The sequence below is a fragment of the Glycine soja genome, chromosome 7 (genome assembly GCF_004193775.1).
Source record: "Glycine soja cultivar W05 chromosome 7, ASM419377v2, whole genome shotgun sequence".
Taxonomy (NCBI): Eukaryota; Viridiplantae; Streptophyta; class Magnoliopsida; order Fabales; family Fabaceae; genus Glycine; species Glycine soja.
Window position 1 is genome coordinate 20,580,327 of NC_041008.1, and position 18,167 is coordinate 20,598,493.

At 35.8% G+C, this 18,167-nt stretch overlaps 1 protein-coding gene and 1 pseudogene across 1 annotated transcript; one reads left to right on the forward strand and one right to left on the reverse strand.

Annotated features, from left to right (window-relative positions):
• Positions 1-866: 866 nt before the first annotated feature.
• On the reverse strand, positions 867-13,434 carry LOC114419158 (annotated as a pseudogene).
• Positions 13,435-14,596: 1,162 nt separating this feature from the next.
• Positions 14,597-17,840, forward strand: LOC114419159 (splicing factor U2af small subunit B-like). The gene is made up of 3 exons (XM_028384805.1): positions 14,597-16,058; positions 17,309-17,406; positions 17,547-17,840. Exon 1 carries the CDS (start codon positions 14,875-14,877, stop codon positions 15,688-15,690), a length of 816 nt encoding a protein of 271 aa, XP_028240606.1. The 5' UTR covers positions 14,597-14,874; the 3' UTR covers positions 15,691-16,058; positions 17,309-17,406; positions 17,547-17,840.
• Positions 17,841-18,167: the final 327 nt, after the last annotated feature.

An 18,167-nucleotide genomic window follows, 5' to 3' on the forward strand; every position in this document is an offset into this window, starting at 1 on the left:
GAAACGCACAACGGGCGTCGATGTCCAATGCAATCCGACTGTGGGAATTGTTCATTTAATTGATTTATGTATGTCAGACGAGTGACATGTGTTGATTTAACTTCTCTTGAATGTATTTAGTTTGTGGTCTTAAATGAAATCGTTAGTTAGTAAAATTGCTTATTTTGGTTTGTGTAGTTTAGCTTTTTTTTAACATTAATTCTTTTGGAATGTAGCAATCCCTTAATGGCTTGCGACATATAGGGATGAGATACCAATTAGCTGTTCTCTATAAACTCTAAACACTAAATCCTGAGGCCTACACCCTAACCCCTAAGCCCTAATCCCTAAGCCCTTCACCCTAACCCCTAAGCCCTAAGCCCAGCCCTAAACCCTAGACCATAAACCCTAAACCCTAAAGCCCCAACCCTAAATCATAAATCATAAAGTCCTAACCCTAACCAATAAACCATAAACCCTAACCACTACACCCTAAACCTTAAACCCTAAACCCCCTAAACCCTAAGCACTAGACCCACCACTAAACCCTAATTTCTAAACCTAAACACTAAACCCACAACCCTAAACACTAAACCCTAACCCCTAACAACTAAACCCTAACCACTAAACCCTAATCATAAATCGTAAACCCTAAACCTTAATCCATAACCATAAGCACCAAACCCTAAGCCCCAAACCCTTAGCCCTAAACCTTAAACCCTAATCCCTAACCCTTGAAGTCAAGCAGGCAGCTGTGGAGATAGAGTGACATGGGTATCATGTTTTGTTTGATTTTTTACGTCTGCATAAGATGGACCTTAAAATAAGCTTCTGATGAAGAACCTTATAATTTGAGAAAACAAAACCTTATAATTTGAGAAAACAGGAAGGTGGAAAAAGTCCAGACTCATATGCATCTAATGAAATAAAATTACATAGATTAAGTATCAAATTCAAATGAGAAACATACAACAACAAATTTTCACAGAGACATGAAAATTATTCATTATGATGTCCGTGATGACGTGAGGATGTGCCACATGGTCGATCCCATCTTCGCGCTTGACGATTTGGATTTCTTCTGCCCCGATGTCTCCCCGCTTCTACTTGGTCAGCCTCAGTAGAAAATTGGTGACGCAAATCAACACCTAATAAGTCACCCATATCAGGTATTGCTCCGGGTACATTCCACTGCGTGCCTAATGGGGCGTTAGGTGTTGCAATTGGGGCATCGTGTTGTTGTGAAGGGGTCATAGTCGGCTATGAAAAATGAGGATGTGTTTCCACAACACCACCAAACGAATGTTCGCTTGCAGAAGTATCAGTGTGATGACCTTCGAAAGGATACTGAGAAAATGTTGGTGGCATGTAATACATTCCATGGCCACGGTCCACCATTTGTTGGGAATATTCTTCCGCTTCAACAACCTCCCTTCGTCTGCCTATGCCTTGAGTTTCAACACTTGACTGAAGAATGTGAAACTCTTGTGCTGGAAATTGACGCTCTGATGCTGGACCATGTGACACAGGCTCAGTAACTCTCTCTTGCTCTTCGGATAAAATCGTTATCTTCTCCACATAAGGCACGAGATCATCAACTGTCCATGTGTTCCTCCGTTGTGGTGACACCATATACTGTAATGTCTCCGCAACTTCAGCCTACAATTATTAGGGTGAGTAAATTAATGTTGATGCTTTAAAAAATAATTTGAAATTAAATATTCAAAAACAAATAAATACCAATGTAGCTATGTTTGCATTGTTCGAGTCAACAAACATTTTCATTTTTCGCCTATACCAGACCATGTAGTTGGAGTTAAAACTCAATAGACCGACCCTAAACTCAACTTGATTGTTCCATTGACTGATCATTGGGGCGAACAGTTGTCTCCAATTTTCATCTTGTTTGCCTTTCAACGTTATGCCATGGATATTCTGGGGTTGCGAAGGACACCCAAAAATAGGTTGTTGCATTCCAAATTATCCTAAAACTCTATCGGGTTGGTGTCACTCAACAACTTGAAAACAAATGAGTGGCACCGCTGCGCCCCACGCTACACTTCCAACCAAACAAATTGGAGGCACTACTGACATAACAGTTGCTGTGTAAGGCTCCCACAGAAACTGCACAAAAAAACACAGTTGTTAATTTTCACTGAAACATGACATATTATTTATTATTTAATCAATATATTACCATCTTTTTACCTCATGTCGTTTCATGATATCCAATTTGCGACGAAAAACTATCAGATCATCATTTCCAATATGCTGATTTCCACGTCGCAAACACCTACAAAAAATTATGAAATTATCATTGTCGATACGTTACATTATTAATTATTTTTAAATGAAATCTAATTATTTAAACGACTAACCTGTGTCCAAGTGGTTTATTTTCTATTACGGGATGAGTCCTCCTCTTCGGAGCCAAAGTTTTGCATCGTTTCCATGCCCATATTTGGATTAAGATGCACATACCTTTGATTGATTTAACTTTGTAATCGGTGGCGCTGCACATCTCTCTATATAAATAAGCAAGCATGACAGGTCCCCATGCATACGTGCTGCAGATCCGAAAGTCACGTAAAAATTGTAGGTACCTGAGGGAAACTTTGCTACTGCCTTTGTCAACAAATAGGACACCTCCTATGAATCTAAGGATCCATGCATGGGTAAACCTTTCTAGTTGTTGTGCGCTACCGTCATGGTTATTTAATTGTGGAAAATGGTGAGCCAACCAACTTAATTTAACCACACTACCTTGAAGTTCACCTTCTTGTGGTTTGACTCCTAATAATTCTTCACATAAATCAGTCCAATCAAGATTTGTTGGACCAATTAATGGACCTAATAAGACATCTTGAAGAGTAATAGTACACTCTTCGCATCTCATGTGAAACGTATGTGTTTCGGACCTCCATCTTTCAATTAGGGCACTAATTAATACCACATTTATTTTTAGGTATCCCATCTTCATTATCCAATAAAAATCGGATTGTCGAAGTAAAGGAATAATTTCTTCTGATATTTCTTCTTGACCTTGATACGTGGAGACAGCTCGTCTGATGTATAATTCTGTCTTCTTCCCCATTCCAAATATGTTCTAAAACATATTTTGCTTGCATCCATTAAATGTCACCATCAATTGGACCAGACTTAATTTGTATATTTGGTGAACATGACGACGAAGACGCCATTGATACTGCAAAATAAAATATAATACATTAAATTGACAAAAAAAAATTATACATTATTATTTGTACATTAAAACAATTAAGTACACTTACAAAAAATTCATTAGATATATATATCAAATAATAAAAATTTGAATAACTAACTTAATATATATATTTGAATTTTTATATTTGAATAACAAAATATATTCTAAAAATACTAAAATTTAAATATACACTCCAAATAAATTAAAATATATGCAAACACAATTTCAAATATATAACAAAATATATATATTTGAATAACAAAATATTTTATATAAATACTAAAATTTAGATATACACTCCAAATAAATTAAAATATATGCAAACACAATTTCAAATAAAAAACAAAAAATATATATTTGAATAACAAAATATTTTATATAAATACTAAAATTTAAATATACACTCCAAATAAATTAAAATATATACAAACACAAATTCAAATAAATAAAAAAATATATATTTGAATAACAAAATATTTTATATAAATACTAAAATTTAAATATACACTCCAAATAAATTAAAATATATGGAAACAAAAATTAAAATAAATAAATAAAAATATATATTTGAATAAAAAAATATATTATACAAATAACAACATTTAAATATTTTTTTCCAAATAATTTAAAATACATACATAAATTTAAATTAATAACAGAAAATATTTTTCAATTAACAATAATTAAATTAATAAAAATATATTCTACAAAAAAATTTAAATACAAAAAAAAAATTATTTGCAAACAAAATAATAACTAACGTATCATATATTTAAATAATAACTTAAAATAACTAAACCAAGTAATATAAAATACCAACTAAAACTATAACATAATATATGTATAACACAAATAACCGCTAAAAACCTAAATCAAATACTAATAATATACCAACTAAAACTAACGTAGTATATATATAACACAAATATTAACATATAAATCTAAAAAACCTAAACAAGATAATATTAACAATTCAACTTAAACTAAGTAGCATATATACTTAAAAAACATAATCTAAATAATCCTAACATACTAATTATAAGGTAACATATATATAATCCAAATAATATTAATATTTGAAGTATGAAAGTTAAAAAATAAATTACTAGGAAAGGAGTAAAGCAAGAAGAAAGAAGTTAAAAAACCACCAAAAGGGAAGGACTAAGCAAGGAAGGCGACAGACGAAGCAAGGAAGGCAGAAGGGGAGCAAAGGTTTCCTCTGATCATGCATGTCCAAGGTTCTTTATATAGTTGCAAACCAACTCCAAACCAACTCGCTAGGAGGAGTGGTGATATGCCCTTTGAAAAGCAAATCACCAGCATGACTGGCGACACCATTAGCTGCCCCTGCTCCTTTGCAAGCCTTCTTGCTGCTGCTACAGGCCTAGGGTGACGCTGTATGGGACTCGCCAGTTTGACTGGCTAAACCACCTTCAAATCGCTAGTGGTATTGGCGATAACCACTGGCTAAGTCGCCAGTGGCAGTGGCGACATGCCACGTGCCCGTCCCACCTTTAACTCGCCAACCGCATGGCGAGTTTACTTGCATGCAACGTACCCTACGTGCAAAAACAAACCCATGGTGGAAAATCTTTAAAAACAGCCCCATTGTGCAAAAAAAGTTTGTAAAAAGACCCCAATTAGGACAATTTGCCCAATGATTTCATGGTCTACTTGTGCTATTGAGTGTCGCTACTCACTATACTGCATAATGAAATACCAATAAAAAAAATGACTTTTGTTAAATACTTCATGGTGGACTACATTTTTAATGTAATTTTTATATTTCTCATTTTACGCACGAATAAAAATAACAACCAATTAAAAGATGTAACTCTTCACAACTAAAAATATATAGTTGTATAATAATGAGAGAAAATATGTTTTTATATTTTAGAATATATATATATATATATATGAGCCTTATTTTGTTCTTTCGCGCGCAAGACCCATAAAATACCAGAACCAGCCCTCATTACAAATACATATTTATAGGACTTCACTTTACAAAATGATAACACCTATAACAAGTTGTATTGTACACTCTTAGCTATGCCAATCAACTGAACTGATGTTAGCTTGATAGAATTCTCTCCCTGACTCTCCTTTGTGCTTCAGTGGAGGAAAAAACAATAGATAGTTATATACATAAATATGCGTATATAAACAACATAACGAAACAGCCAAACAAGTAGGCAAGCCAAGTTAACCAGCCATAAATTATATCTTGAAGCAGCCTGTAGTGAGTAGTAACGGCAAATTAAAAAAGATTTCAAAGTTGGTTTAAATTTGGAACTGTATATATATCTACACATAATGAGAGAACCCTAGCTAGCTTTATACTACAATGTATCATTGGATGCACATATTACTGACTTTTCTTCTTAATTGAATCCATCATTCAGCAATGTCATTATTTCATTATGAATAACAATAATTTCGAGTCAAAATTCAGCTTATGGAACTATGCAGCGGGTTATCATTTGTATATGGAAGCATCTTGATGCACCGATCGCGTGTCTATCCTGCAACTGTTAGATATTAATTAGAAAAATAATAATAACAAGTTTTATGAGCCTTAAATTGTGGAAGATGAAAGTTATAAGGTTGTGAGTTACAAAGTCTTGAATAAGCAATTATGTGAGCATTTAGTATTATTGAATAAGTAAATTATGTGAGTGGTCACTCTATTTTAGTATAAATAGGGGATCATACTCTTGTATTTGGTGTGGCAAATGAAATAAAATCTTCTTCTTCTTCCAACAAAGTGGCATCAGAGCTTGAGTTCTAGAGTGTTGAGAGAGAAACACTTTGTGAGTTGAGAGAGAAATACTTTGTGAGTTGAGAGATGGCAAGCAATGGCTTGAGTATGTTTCAATTCCCTCGTCTTACCAAAGAGAATTATGATAATTGGTGTCGTCGCATGAAAGCCTTGTTAGGTTCTCAAGATGCATGGGAGATTGTAGAGAAAGGTTATGCCCAACCTCAAAATGAGGCTATTTTGTCACCAAATGAGAAGGAGACTTTGTTGAAGTCGAAGAAGAAGGATCAACAAGCACTTACTTTCATCCATCAAGGTTTGGATGAAGCTATGTTCGAGTTGGTGTCAAATGCAACCACATCCAAAGAAGCATGGGAGATTTTGAAAACCTCCCTTGAAGGTGTTGATAAGGTAAAAAAGGTGCGCCTACAAACTCTACGTAGAGAGTTTGAATCATTTCATATGAAGGAATCTGAATCTATCTCAGATTTTGGCAACAAGGTGTTGGCTATTGTGAACCAAATGAAGCGTTATGGAGAAAATATGGAAGATGTTCGTGTGGTGGAAAAGATCCTTCGCTCCTTAATCGCTAAATTTGATTATGTGGTTTGTGCTATTGAAGAGTCTAAGGATTTAGACTCAATGACCGTAGACCAATTGATGGGTTCTCTTCAAGCCTATGAAGAAAGGTTCAATAGAAGACATGATGAGCCATTGGAGCAAGTCCTCAAAGCCAAAGCTTCTTTGAAAGAAAATGGAGGAGAAAGTAGTCAAAAAGCACGTGGACGTGGAAGAGGACGTGGTCGTGGACGTGGTCATGGCCAAGGAAGAGGAGGAAGAGGAGATCGTGATAATTTTGACAATAATGAATGGAGGAGCCATCAATCCACTAGAAGTCATGGAAGAGGAAGAGGAAGAGGTAGAAACAATTATGAAAAAGCATATGAAAGGAGGTATGATAAATCTAATGTTGAATGTTTTAATTGTCATAAATATGGCCATTACTCTTGGGAGTGTAGAAAAAATGTTGAAGAGAAGGTCAATCTTGTTGATGATAAAGAAGAAGTTGAAGAGTCAACACTACTACTATCACTTAATAATGGTGAGAAGGAAGACAAATGCTTATGGTATCTTGACAATGGAGCAAGCAATCACATGTGTGGATGCAAAGAGAAATTTGTGGAACTTGATGAGAAGGTGAAAGGAAATGTTTCTTTTGGAGATTCTTCCAAGGTGCAAATCCAAGGAAAAGGTACCATTTTAATTTCTTTAAAAGATGGTGCTCACAAATTAATCACGGATGTTTACTATGTTCCTAAACTAAAAAGCAATATTTTGAGTTTGGGACAACTTGTTGAAAAGGGGTATGAAATTCATATGAAAGATTGTTGTTTATGGCTTCGAGATAAAAATTCTAATTTGATTGCCAAGGTGTTTATGTCAAGAAATAGAATGTTCACTTTGAACATTAAAACCAATGAAGCAAAATGTTTGAAGGCTAGCATAAAAGATGAATCATGGTGTTGGCATATGAGATTTGGGCACTTGAATTTTGGAGCACTAAAATCCTTAGGAGAGGAGAAGATGGTGAAAGGGATGCCTCAAATCAACCATCCTAATCAATTGTGTGAAGCATGTCTCCTTGGAAAGCATGCAAGAAGGAGTTTTCCAAAAGAAGCTAATTCAAGAGCAAAGGAGCCTCTCCAACTTGTTTACACCGATGTGTGTGGCCCAATCAATCCTCCTTCATGTGGTAACAATAAATATTTCTTGCTTTTTATTGATGATTATAGTAGAAAAACTTGGGTTTATTTTCTAAAGCAAAAATCTGAGGCATTTGTAGCTTTTAAAAATTTTAAAGCTCTTGTGGAAAAGGAGAGTGGTTATGTAATCAAAGCTCTAAGATCCGATAGAGGTGGCGAATTCACATCAAAAGAATTTAATGAATTTTGTGAAAAATATGGGATTCGTCGCCCTCTAACGGTTCCTAGATCTCCACAACAAAATGGGGTAGCGGAGAGAAAAAATAGAACTATTCTTAATATGACTAGATGTATGTTGAAGGCTAAAAATATGCCAAAAGAATTTTGGGCCGAAGCTGTTGCATGTGCCGTTTATTTGTTCAATCGCTCCCCAACAAAGAATGTCAAAGATCAAACACCACAAGAAGCATGGAGTGGAGTGAAGCCAAGAGTTGATCACTTGAGAGTATTTGGGAGCATTGCATATGCTCATGTACCCGACCAAGGAAGATTCAAGCTTGATGATCGGAGTGAGAAACATGTGTTCATTGGCTATGATGCAAGCTCAAAAGGCTACAAATTGTACAATCCAAACAATGGAAAGACAATTGTGAGCCGAGATGTCGAGTTCTATGAAGAAGGCACATGGAATTGGGAGGAGAAAGAAGACACTTATGATTTTTTCCCGTACTTTGAAGAAATAGATGAAGAAGCCTTGACTCCAAATGATTCAACTCCAGCACTTTCACCAACTCCTTCAACCAATGAAGCCTCATCATCTTCCGAAGGGAGTTCAAGTGAAAGGCCAAGAAGAATGAGAAATATTCAAGAATTATATGATGAAACTGAAGTTATAAATGATTTGTTTTGTCTTTTTGTTGACAGTGAACCCTTAAACTTTGATGAAGCAATGAAAGACAAAAGGTGGAGACAAGCCATGGAAGAAGAAATCAAAGCCATTGAGAAGAACAACACTTGGGAGTTATCAAGCCTTCCCAAAGGTCATGAAGCAATTGGAGTCAAATGGGTGTTCAAAATCAAGAAGAATGCAAAAGGAGAGGTTGAGAGACACAAAGCAAGACTTGTAGCTAAAGGTTATAAGCAACAATATGGAGTTGATTATGATGAAGTGTTTGCATCGGTTGCCCGCATGGAAACCATTCGTCTTCTTATTTCCTTGGCAGCTCAAATGAAGTGGAGAATTTTTCAGCTTGATGTAAAATCGACATTTCTAAATGGCTATCTTGAAGAAAATGTCTATGTTGAACAACCAATGGGTTTTGTCATCGAAGGTCAAGAAGGAAAAGTCTTGAAATTGAACAAGGCGTTGTATGGTCTAAAGCAAGCACCGAGGGCATGGAATACTCGCATTGACAAGTACTTCCAAGACAATGGGTTTGTTCGTTGTCAAAATGAGTATGCTCTTTATGTTAAAACTTTTAATAATGGTGATGTCTTATTTATTTGTCTTTATGTGGATGACCTTATCTTTACCGGCAATAACCCAAATTTGTTTGAAGACTTCAAGGAGTCCATGTCTCGTGAATTTGATATGACAGATATGGGACTCATGTCATATTACTTGGGAATGGAAGTGAAGCAAACGGAGAATGGTATCTTTGTCTCACAAGAAAGGTACACAAAAGAAGTGTTGAAGAAATTTAATATGCTTGATTGCAATCCCGTGAACACACCTATGGAAGGTGGCTTGAAGTTATCAAAGTTTGATGAAGGAGAGAAGGTAGACTCCACGATCTTCAAGAGTCTTGTGGGGAGTTTAAGGTATCTAACCAATACAAGGCCCGATATTCTATATGCGGTGGGAGTTGTGTGTCGCTTTATGGAGGCTCCTACCTCTCCTCATCTAAAAGCCGCAAAAAGAATTCTTCGTTACTTGAAAGGTACAATTGATTTTGGATTGTTTTATTCTCCCTCCAATAACTATAAGCTTGTGGGATTTTGTGATAGTGATTTTGCCGGAGATGTTGATGATAGAAAAAGTACTACCGGATTTGTATTTTTTATGGGTGATTGTGTTTTTACATGGAGTTCTAAGAAGCAAGGCATTGTGACACTTTCTACTTGTGAAGCCGAGTATGTAGCTGCAACTTCTTGCACATGTCATGCCATTTGGCTAAGAAGATTGTTGGAGGAACTTCAGTTGTTGCAAAAGGAAAGCACAAAGATCTATGTTGATAATAGATCTGCACAAGAGCTTGCCAAGAATCCGGTGTTCCATGAACGAAGTAAGCATATAGATACAAGGTATCATTTCATTAGAGAGTGCATTGCCAAGAAAGAAGTAGAATTGACTCATGTGAAAACTCAAGATCAAGTTGCGGATATTTTCACCAAGCCTCTCAAATTTGAAGATTTTCGAAGATTGCGAGCAAGACTTGGTGTGCAAAAGAATTTTCCAATTAAGGGAGGATGTTAGATATTAATTAGAAAAATAATAATAACAAGTTTTATGAGCCTTAAATTGTGGAAGATGAAAGTTATAAGGTTGTGAGTTACAAAGTCTTGAATAAGCAATTATGTGAGCATTTAGTATTATTGAATAAGTAAATTATGTGAGTGGTCACTCTATTTTAGTATAAATAGGGGATCATACTCTTGTATTTGGTGTGGCAAATGAAATAAAATCTTCTTCTTCTTCCAACAGCAACATCCTCTGTCTGGAAGAGATCCTTGTTAATGTCTTCCAAACATTTGGAGGTAAGACATATGCTGATAAAGACAAATTTTAAAAAAATTTCCTTGTTTACGTATGTTTTGTGTTACAATTGGATGATCATCCACTTCCCCTTGAATTTGAAAGCAGTACAATGTTAAACAATTATGATGTGCAAGATTGTGAATGATCACAGAGACAATTAAGACAAATATGGTGACAATGATGAAAACTTTACTGGGGATGATAATTCTTCAAACATGAATTCGGTGAACAGGCTAGATAATTGGCCTCTGCCAATGATTGCAGATTTGCAGGTGAATCAGATGATGGATGGGATTGGGTTGACATTTCAAACAGAAGAACTTTGAAGGATAAAGTTGAAGTTAAGCACACAAAAAATAATTTGAATATTTCAAACAAGGGACTAATTCTCAAATTTTTCCACTATCATTTTGTAATGGCAACAATTCAAGGGGAATTAGAGAAACAGAAGTAGCAACGCACGGAACGGTGCAGTTTTTCTTTTTTTAATATGAATATTATGAACCAGAACCCGTAAACTAGCTGCGAAGACTAATATAATAAGAGACTAATGAGATATGAAGAGGATACACCAGAGAAGAGAGGAGAAAAGAATACTCAGGAATAAGAAGAGTCATTCACAGACACCAACACAACCTTCTCTCAACCCTCACAAAAATATTATTTTTCCTTTGGCAGGGCACATTACTTTACAGTTGGTTCCTCATTTAAGCACACAATGCGCCATGGCAATTTGTTGCAACTAAATTTCCCTTGTTACCATGGAGGTTCTTAACATAATTTACACTGATGACTATGGATGTGTCATAAAATCTTCAGTTGAAAATCAAGAAAGATGAACCAAGCATTATTTTAGTTGTAAATGGATAGTAACAAATTCAAAGGATATTATAGTCTTTGCTTTTAAGGTAGTTTTCTTACCAGGATAGGACGGGAAGTAATAGGTATCAAGAATAGGTCAGCTTTTCTTCTAACAGTCACTCCAAATTGCTGGGTCATGTCCAGGTCCTCATTTTTCATTCCATTTGGAAGCTTCCAATCAAAGTGAAACAACAAAAATGCAAGAGCCAGCTCAACATTTTTCAAACCAAATGTAATGCCCGGGCATAGTCTTCTTCCAGCACCAAATGGAATATACTCAAAATTAGTCCCTTTGTACTCAATAGAGCTATCAATGAATCTCTCTGGATAAAATCTCTCTGGTTGGGTCCAATAGTTTGGATCTCTTCCAATTGCCCAAGCATTCACTATGACCATACTTTTGACTGGTATATGATACCCACCAATCCCACATGATTCTCCACATACTCTTGGAACTAGAAGAGGAACAGGAGGGTGTAGCCTTAGGGTTTCTTTGACAACTAATTTCAAATACTGGAGTTCATCAATGAAAATTTCATCAACCATTCCTTTCATATTGTATACTGCTCTCACTTCAGCTTGTGCTTTCTTCAATACTCTCGGATCCCTAATCATCTCTGCCATTGCCCAATTTATGGCAGTTGCTGCTGTCTCACCTCCAGCACCAAATATGTCCTGAATAGTAATTATTGACAAGGTTAAGCTAATGCAAAGATATCCAAAGAAATAGTTAAGGATCTTCTGACCCTTTCAAAGTGAGGGTTCACTTTTGAGGATCTTCTGACTCTTGGCTGAAAAATCAAAATTTGAGATTACAAGCACATGTATAACTAACTATTAAGTTGTTAAAATCTCAACCATTGATTTTTCAATAAATGATTACAATTTTACACTTTATCCTCTAAATTTTATCTCTCACGAGCAAATCCAAAAGTGATTAGCAGATGATGTCCAAATAATACATGTCAAATACTGTAAAACTTCAAAGAGCACATATTATGTGAGATATTCTAGGGTAAGTATTAAGAATCTAAGACCTTTTACCCTTACCAAGATGATAGCCTTGATATTGTTAATAGTTAAGCAAATATCCTGCTTGCTATCATGACCATCCGGGAATTTTAGAAGAACATCCACCAAATCTTCCTCTGCTTCACCTTGGTCCTCTTTGGCTTTTGCCTTTGCGTCTTTATGTTCATTGATGATGTCTAATAGTATCCGATCAATTTGTCGATGCAGCCTCTCGATCTTAGGCCTCAAACCAGTAACAGGTTGAAGCCATTTAGCAGAAGGAAACAGATCTGCTACGTTAAAACCTCCTGCAACTGTTACTCCTTCTTTCACCGCTGATATGAATTCTTCTTGGTCTTTGCATTTCATGCCAAACGCAGCTCTTGAAATGATATTATAAATTGATACAAGTACTTCCTCAGTGAGGTTGATTGGAGACCCTTTATGAGAATCAATCATTTTGATCAGATTGGTGAGCTCTTCTTCTCTTATTGGCTTGAATGAATTGACACGTTTTTGGGTGAGAAGCTCCACTGTGCATATTTTTCGCAGCTGTCTCCAATAATTTCCATAGGGTGCTCCAATAGTGTTTGTGGAGCCGTAGGAGAATATATCTGCAGCTAGAATGTGAGGCCTTGTTGCAAAGATGACATCATGGGTTTTCATTATCTCCTTAGCATACTCTGCTGAGGAAACAATGACTGTGAAGACCTCTCCAAGTTGAAGATGCATCAAGGGTCCATAGACTTGGCCAAGTCTTTTAGTTTTCGGTGTGGTGCAGATGTAACAAGATGGGGTACATTTCCTATAATGGGTAGCTTCCATGGTCCTGGAGGTATGTTTGGAGTTGACTCGGTTTTCTTGAGATTCCTCCCTATTTTCAGTGCCAAAATCATGAAGAGGAGAAATGGTAAGATAAGGGCTAATGAGTTAAGTATTTGAGAATCCATGGTGAAATATGATGTGAATACTGCTAGTAAGGTTGGTTCCAGAAGCAGATGAAGATGGTTGATGCTGAACAAGTAGAATTGGGATTTTGGTTGCTGTTTGTTGCTTGTTCTTTCTACATTCGGGATAAGATAACTTTTTTTAATTAAAGTAGAAAGAGTGCCCGTGGTGCACTGGACATCCTGAAAATTATTTGAGAAATCTTTTGTGAGAAAATAAGGTATGGAGTCTCAGTGCAAAATCTTTTACCTTATCTTTCAATTATATAATAAATTTATTAATTTTTATAATAATTATTTTAAAAATTATATTAATAATATAATAATATATGATTGATTATAATATAAAATAGTTTTATATTATTATTACTTAAAACAATATATCCCCGAAATTTTTTTCTCCCAAAAATGTTTGTCTAATGTTTTTTTAATCAAATGTTTAAAGATCACACTTTTGTATTTCAAATCCATTAAACAATTACGATTTCCAATTTATTTAAAAGAAATAATAAATATATTTTAATTATTATTTATGTACAATTAATAAATATAAAATAATAAATAATTGATTTCAATCAATGAATAATTATGTTCATAAATATTACGCTACATTTTTTTAAATATTATGGGATGTTTTGAATACATATTTTATCGAAATTGAAAGTTTATAATTAAGAGAAAAGGAAATTGTATTTCCATCATTAGCTTTCTATCAACAATCAATTTGAAAGATCCTGTAAAGTAATGCACATGGAAAAATTATTTTCCCTCAAAATTATTCGCCCAAATTTTAAATATTCTGCTCATTTTTATTTTAAGAATCATGATTTGTAATTAAATATCACCATCAGACATAAACTCTTTATAACTACTACAATAATATATGATCAAATCCAACTCAAGTATTTTATGTTAAGATAATAAATAAATCTACTACTTCTATGAATTTAATAAGGACAAATTAATTAATTGGGCAGGCGAAGAGAGAGATGAGAACGTAACGACGGTAGCGTAGTGCAAAGCAAAATGACATGTTCAAGACATAAATTTAAGGCTAAATTATGTCATTCCTTCTGGCACAATTAGAAATTTTGCTGGATCTCCTAAAATTGTAATATATTTTTTATGTTCCTAAAATAAAATATCTAATTTTTAGTTAATAATATAAAGTTTGAATATCTCAATTTATGTGTATAATTTTTTATATATTACATTTATGTGACATAGAAGATATTATATTTATCTTGATTATGCATAATAGTAGCTTTCAAATTCAAATTTAGTTTTAAACGTCACATTTTAATTTTAGAATAAAAAATATACTAAAATATTTTGCAGAAAGAAATTCAAACATTGCCGATCTTTGATCCTGATCTTCAGACGAAGAAAAACATATTTTAATCTAAATTAAATTTGAAAAATCAAAGTAGTTAGTAGCTAGCAACCTACAGATCGAACTCGAGGACCATCACCGATCCGTTAATTGTTCCCCACCCCGCTTACAATTAGGGTTTCCAAAACCCTACACTACACATTGAGCAAACGCAGATTCAAATCAATTAATCACTCACTGACTCACCAAATTCATCAAATCAACACTCCGATTCAGCTCTCAGCAGCACCACCACGTCATGGCGGAGCACCTTGCATCGATCTTCGGCACGGAGAAGGACCGCGTGAACTGCCCGTTCTACTTCAAGATCGGCGCGTGCCGCCACGGCGACCGCTGCTCGCGCCTCCACAACCGTCCCAGCATCTCCCCGACCCTCCTCCTCTCCAACATGTACCAGCGCCCCGACATGATCACTCCCGGCGTCGACCCGCAGGGCCAGCCCCTCGACCCCCGCAAGATCCAGCAGCACTTCGAGGACTTCTACGAGGACATCTTCACCGAACTCGCCAAATTCGGCGACATCGAGAGCCTCAACGTCTGCGACAACCTCGCCGACCACATGATCGGCAACGTCTATGTTCAGTTCCGCGAGGAGGACCAGGCTGCAAAAGCCCTCCACGCACTCCATGGGAGATTCTACAACGCGCGTCCCATTATTGCCGATTTCTCCCCCGTCACCGACTTCCGTGAGGCCACGTGTCGGCAGTTCGAGGAGAATAGTTGCAACCGCGGCGGGTATTGTAACTTCATGCATGTGAAGCTCATCGGGAGGGATCTACGGAGGCGCCTATTCGGCCGCCACCACCGCGGAGGCAGTGGGACGTATCACCGCGTGAGCCGGAGCCGGAGCAGGAGCCGGAGCAGGAGTGGCAGCCCGAGGCACCGCCGGGAGAGACACGAGAGGGATTCTCGTGGGAGGAGGAGCAGGGAGAGGGAGTATAGAGAGAGGGACGGTGGCGGACGGAGGAGGCATGGGAGTCCGGCCAGGGAAGGGAGCGAGGAGCGCCGTGCGAGGATCGAGCAGTGGAATCGGGAGAGGGAAGAGAAACAATGATTTCGCAATGATTCTGTGTTCATTTGCTTGCGAAGAATGAATAAACCATCAATTAAGTCCTCAAACTATTATTACCCTGTGTCTCTCCTTAGTAGTCCTTAAAGTAATGAATGAAATTAGTGTTTAAGGAATGTATGGAGGGCTGAATGTCCGTCACTGTACTCTAATTTAGAAGGTTATGTTAATATTTGGAAGATTACTTGGCATGCTTTATTGGACTTTTAGGACTACTTAAATAGTTTAGTTTTTTTTTATTAGTTTAGGGAAGAGGGTGTAATAGTGTAAGGATGGAATTGGTGGTTTACTTTGCATGGTGAATGGTGGCAGCGCTAATAATGAAACCCTCTCACTGCTGTGTTGTACTTACGGTAATCGATTTCTCTTTCTCTTGTGGTGTTTTGGTCGACAAAAAATGGAATGGAACTTTGTAGGAGCTTTTGTTATTGTGTTTTGTTTCCTGAGATTGCAGAATAATTTAGTTTGGGGCTGTTCTGTACTGTATTTTATTGTGCTGGTTCAGCTTTTGGATATGTGATGAATTGGGCTTTAACTATATTGAATATGCTAGCTTGTGCGTGTTTCTGCTGAATGGTATGGGCTTGTTTTAACTTCAACGATTGCTCCTTTGATGTTGGGGGGAGGGAGTGGAGTTAATACTAAGTATGGAGAGAGAGGTGGAGTAGGAGCCTTAAAGTTGAAATTCGTATTTATTGTGCCACAAATTTTCATTTTCAGTCACTTGTGAGCTAGTTAGTTCTTTTCTTCTGTGGCAATTTCATACTTGATATTGCAATCGGCATTTTTTTTTCTAGCTCATTAAAAAGGTTTTGGGTGTTTCTTTGCTAATTGAAGGTGTGCTTGTAAAGTCAACTCTTTGATTGGGTAATTAATTTTGATAAACTCGAACTGAATCAGAGCTTTTGTTAAAGGCTTCTATGGATTAATTTTTACTTGTCTGGTCTATTTCTGTTGAGTTATGGATCAAAGGGTTTCGGCCCTGATTTATAAATTTTGAGTGTTGAGTTGCTGCTGTACCTACATTGTCTTTTTTATGTTGTTCATTTCTTGTTGTCCTTGTCCATGCTCTCTTCTTCCTTTGTCTCTACCTTCCTCCTCCTCAGTTCTCCAGTTTATTCTTTCCTGTATCTGTAACAATACTTTTGATTTTCTGGTGTTTTTTTCCCCATTCTTTAATATGAGTACTGTTTTAATTTTGAATAGTATTTCAATAATCATATTTATTTAAATAATATATACTATATGTTTAAAATAGCTGCACATGGCTATAGCCCTGCAAGCCAGCAATGAATTGCTACTAAGTGTGCTTGTGGTATAGCTGTATGTTATATATTGTGTTAACAAATGCTCTAAGGATAGTTGTTAAGACATCAACATTTAAAAACATCAAATATGTAATATATTTGGAAATTATAAATGACTGGTGTTGATTTAATTTTTAAATTTTTTATTCTTTAAAAAGTGCCTTTGGTGCTTTTAGCCAAACCTATCTTTAATAGTTATTGTCTTGCATGTTCTTTTTCTGTTGTCTGTATTTTATTTCTTTCTTTTCAGCTGAAAATGATATCAAGATGTTTACATGCATGTTTTTCACCTGTAGGCTAGGTGCTATAGGGGGATTGGTAGTGCAGCTGATATTCTTGGAATGTAGGAATTGCAATTCAAAGATTAACGAAGTTGGGGTTTGAATTGCCTCTAGTAAGACTGCACGTTTATATTATTAGTTATTATCTTTATTTAAACGTTTGCATGTGAGATTGGAATCCTTTTTCTTCAGATGCCATTTTGGCTGGTCCACCTGTGAATTTTATAACGTGCTTTCTTTCTTGTCTTTACAGCACTATAGGTATATAAAAGCATGTTTCGGAGAAATGTTTTTGATGAATCCAAGTGCTTAATTCTGAACAAATATGAGACAACTAAGATGGGCAACTTCTGGTTTGTTATCGTGGGATTTTTCCCTCTTGGGCAATGGTGGTATTTGAGATCGCTAAACATAGGTTGATATCATTGCTTAGTCGGTGTTTGGTTTTATTTATTTAGGAGAAATGATCGCTAATGTCTTTTGGCTTCTTGGGAGGCTATTATTTCTCTAAATTTAAGTTTGAACCAAGCCATCAATTTATGCTTAATCCAATTGCTTTAGCCTTTGGGGTATGTTTAGGAGTTTGGATTTGGAAGGGAAGGGAAGGGAAGGGAGGGCAAAATTTTTATTTGTAATTTGATAATTTTTTTATAAATAAAATAAAATGATAGATTAGTATAAACTTAACCTAATAATCTTTTATATAAATTATATATAAAGTTATAAACTTAACCTATATATATATATGCCCTCTCCACTTTTCTCATTCAAAACTCTCAACTCCGAGAGGACTTTTTAGCTAGGCACCACTTGGCAGCGTGACTCACAGGTTTTTTATGGGATTGTCCAATAAAAGTTCCCATTTTAAGAAAAA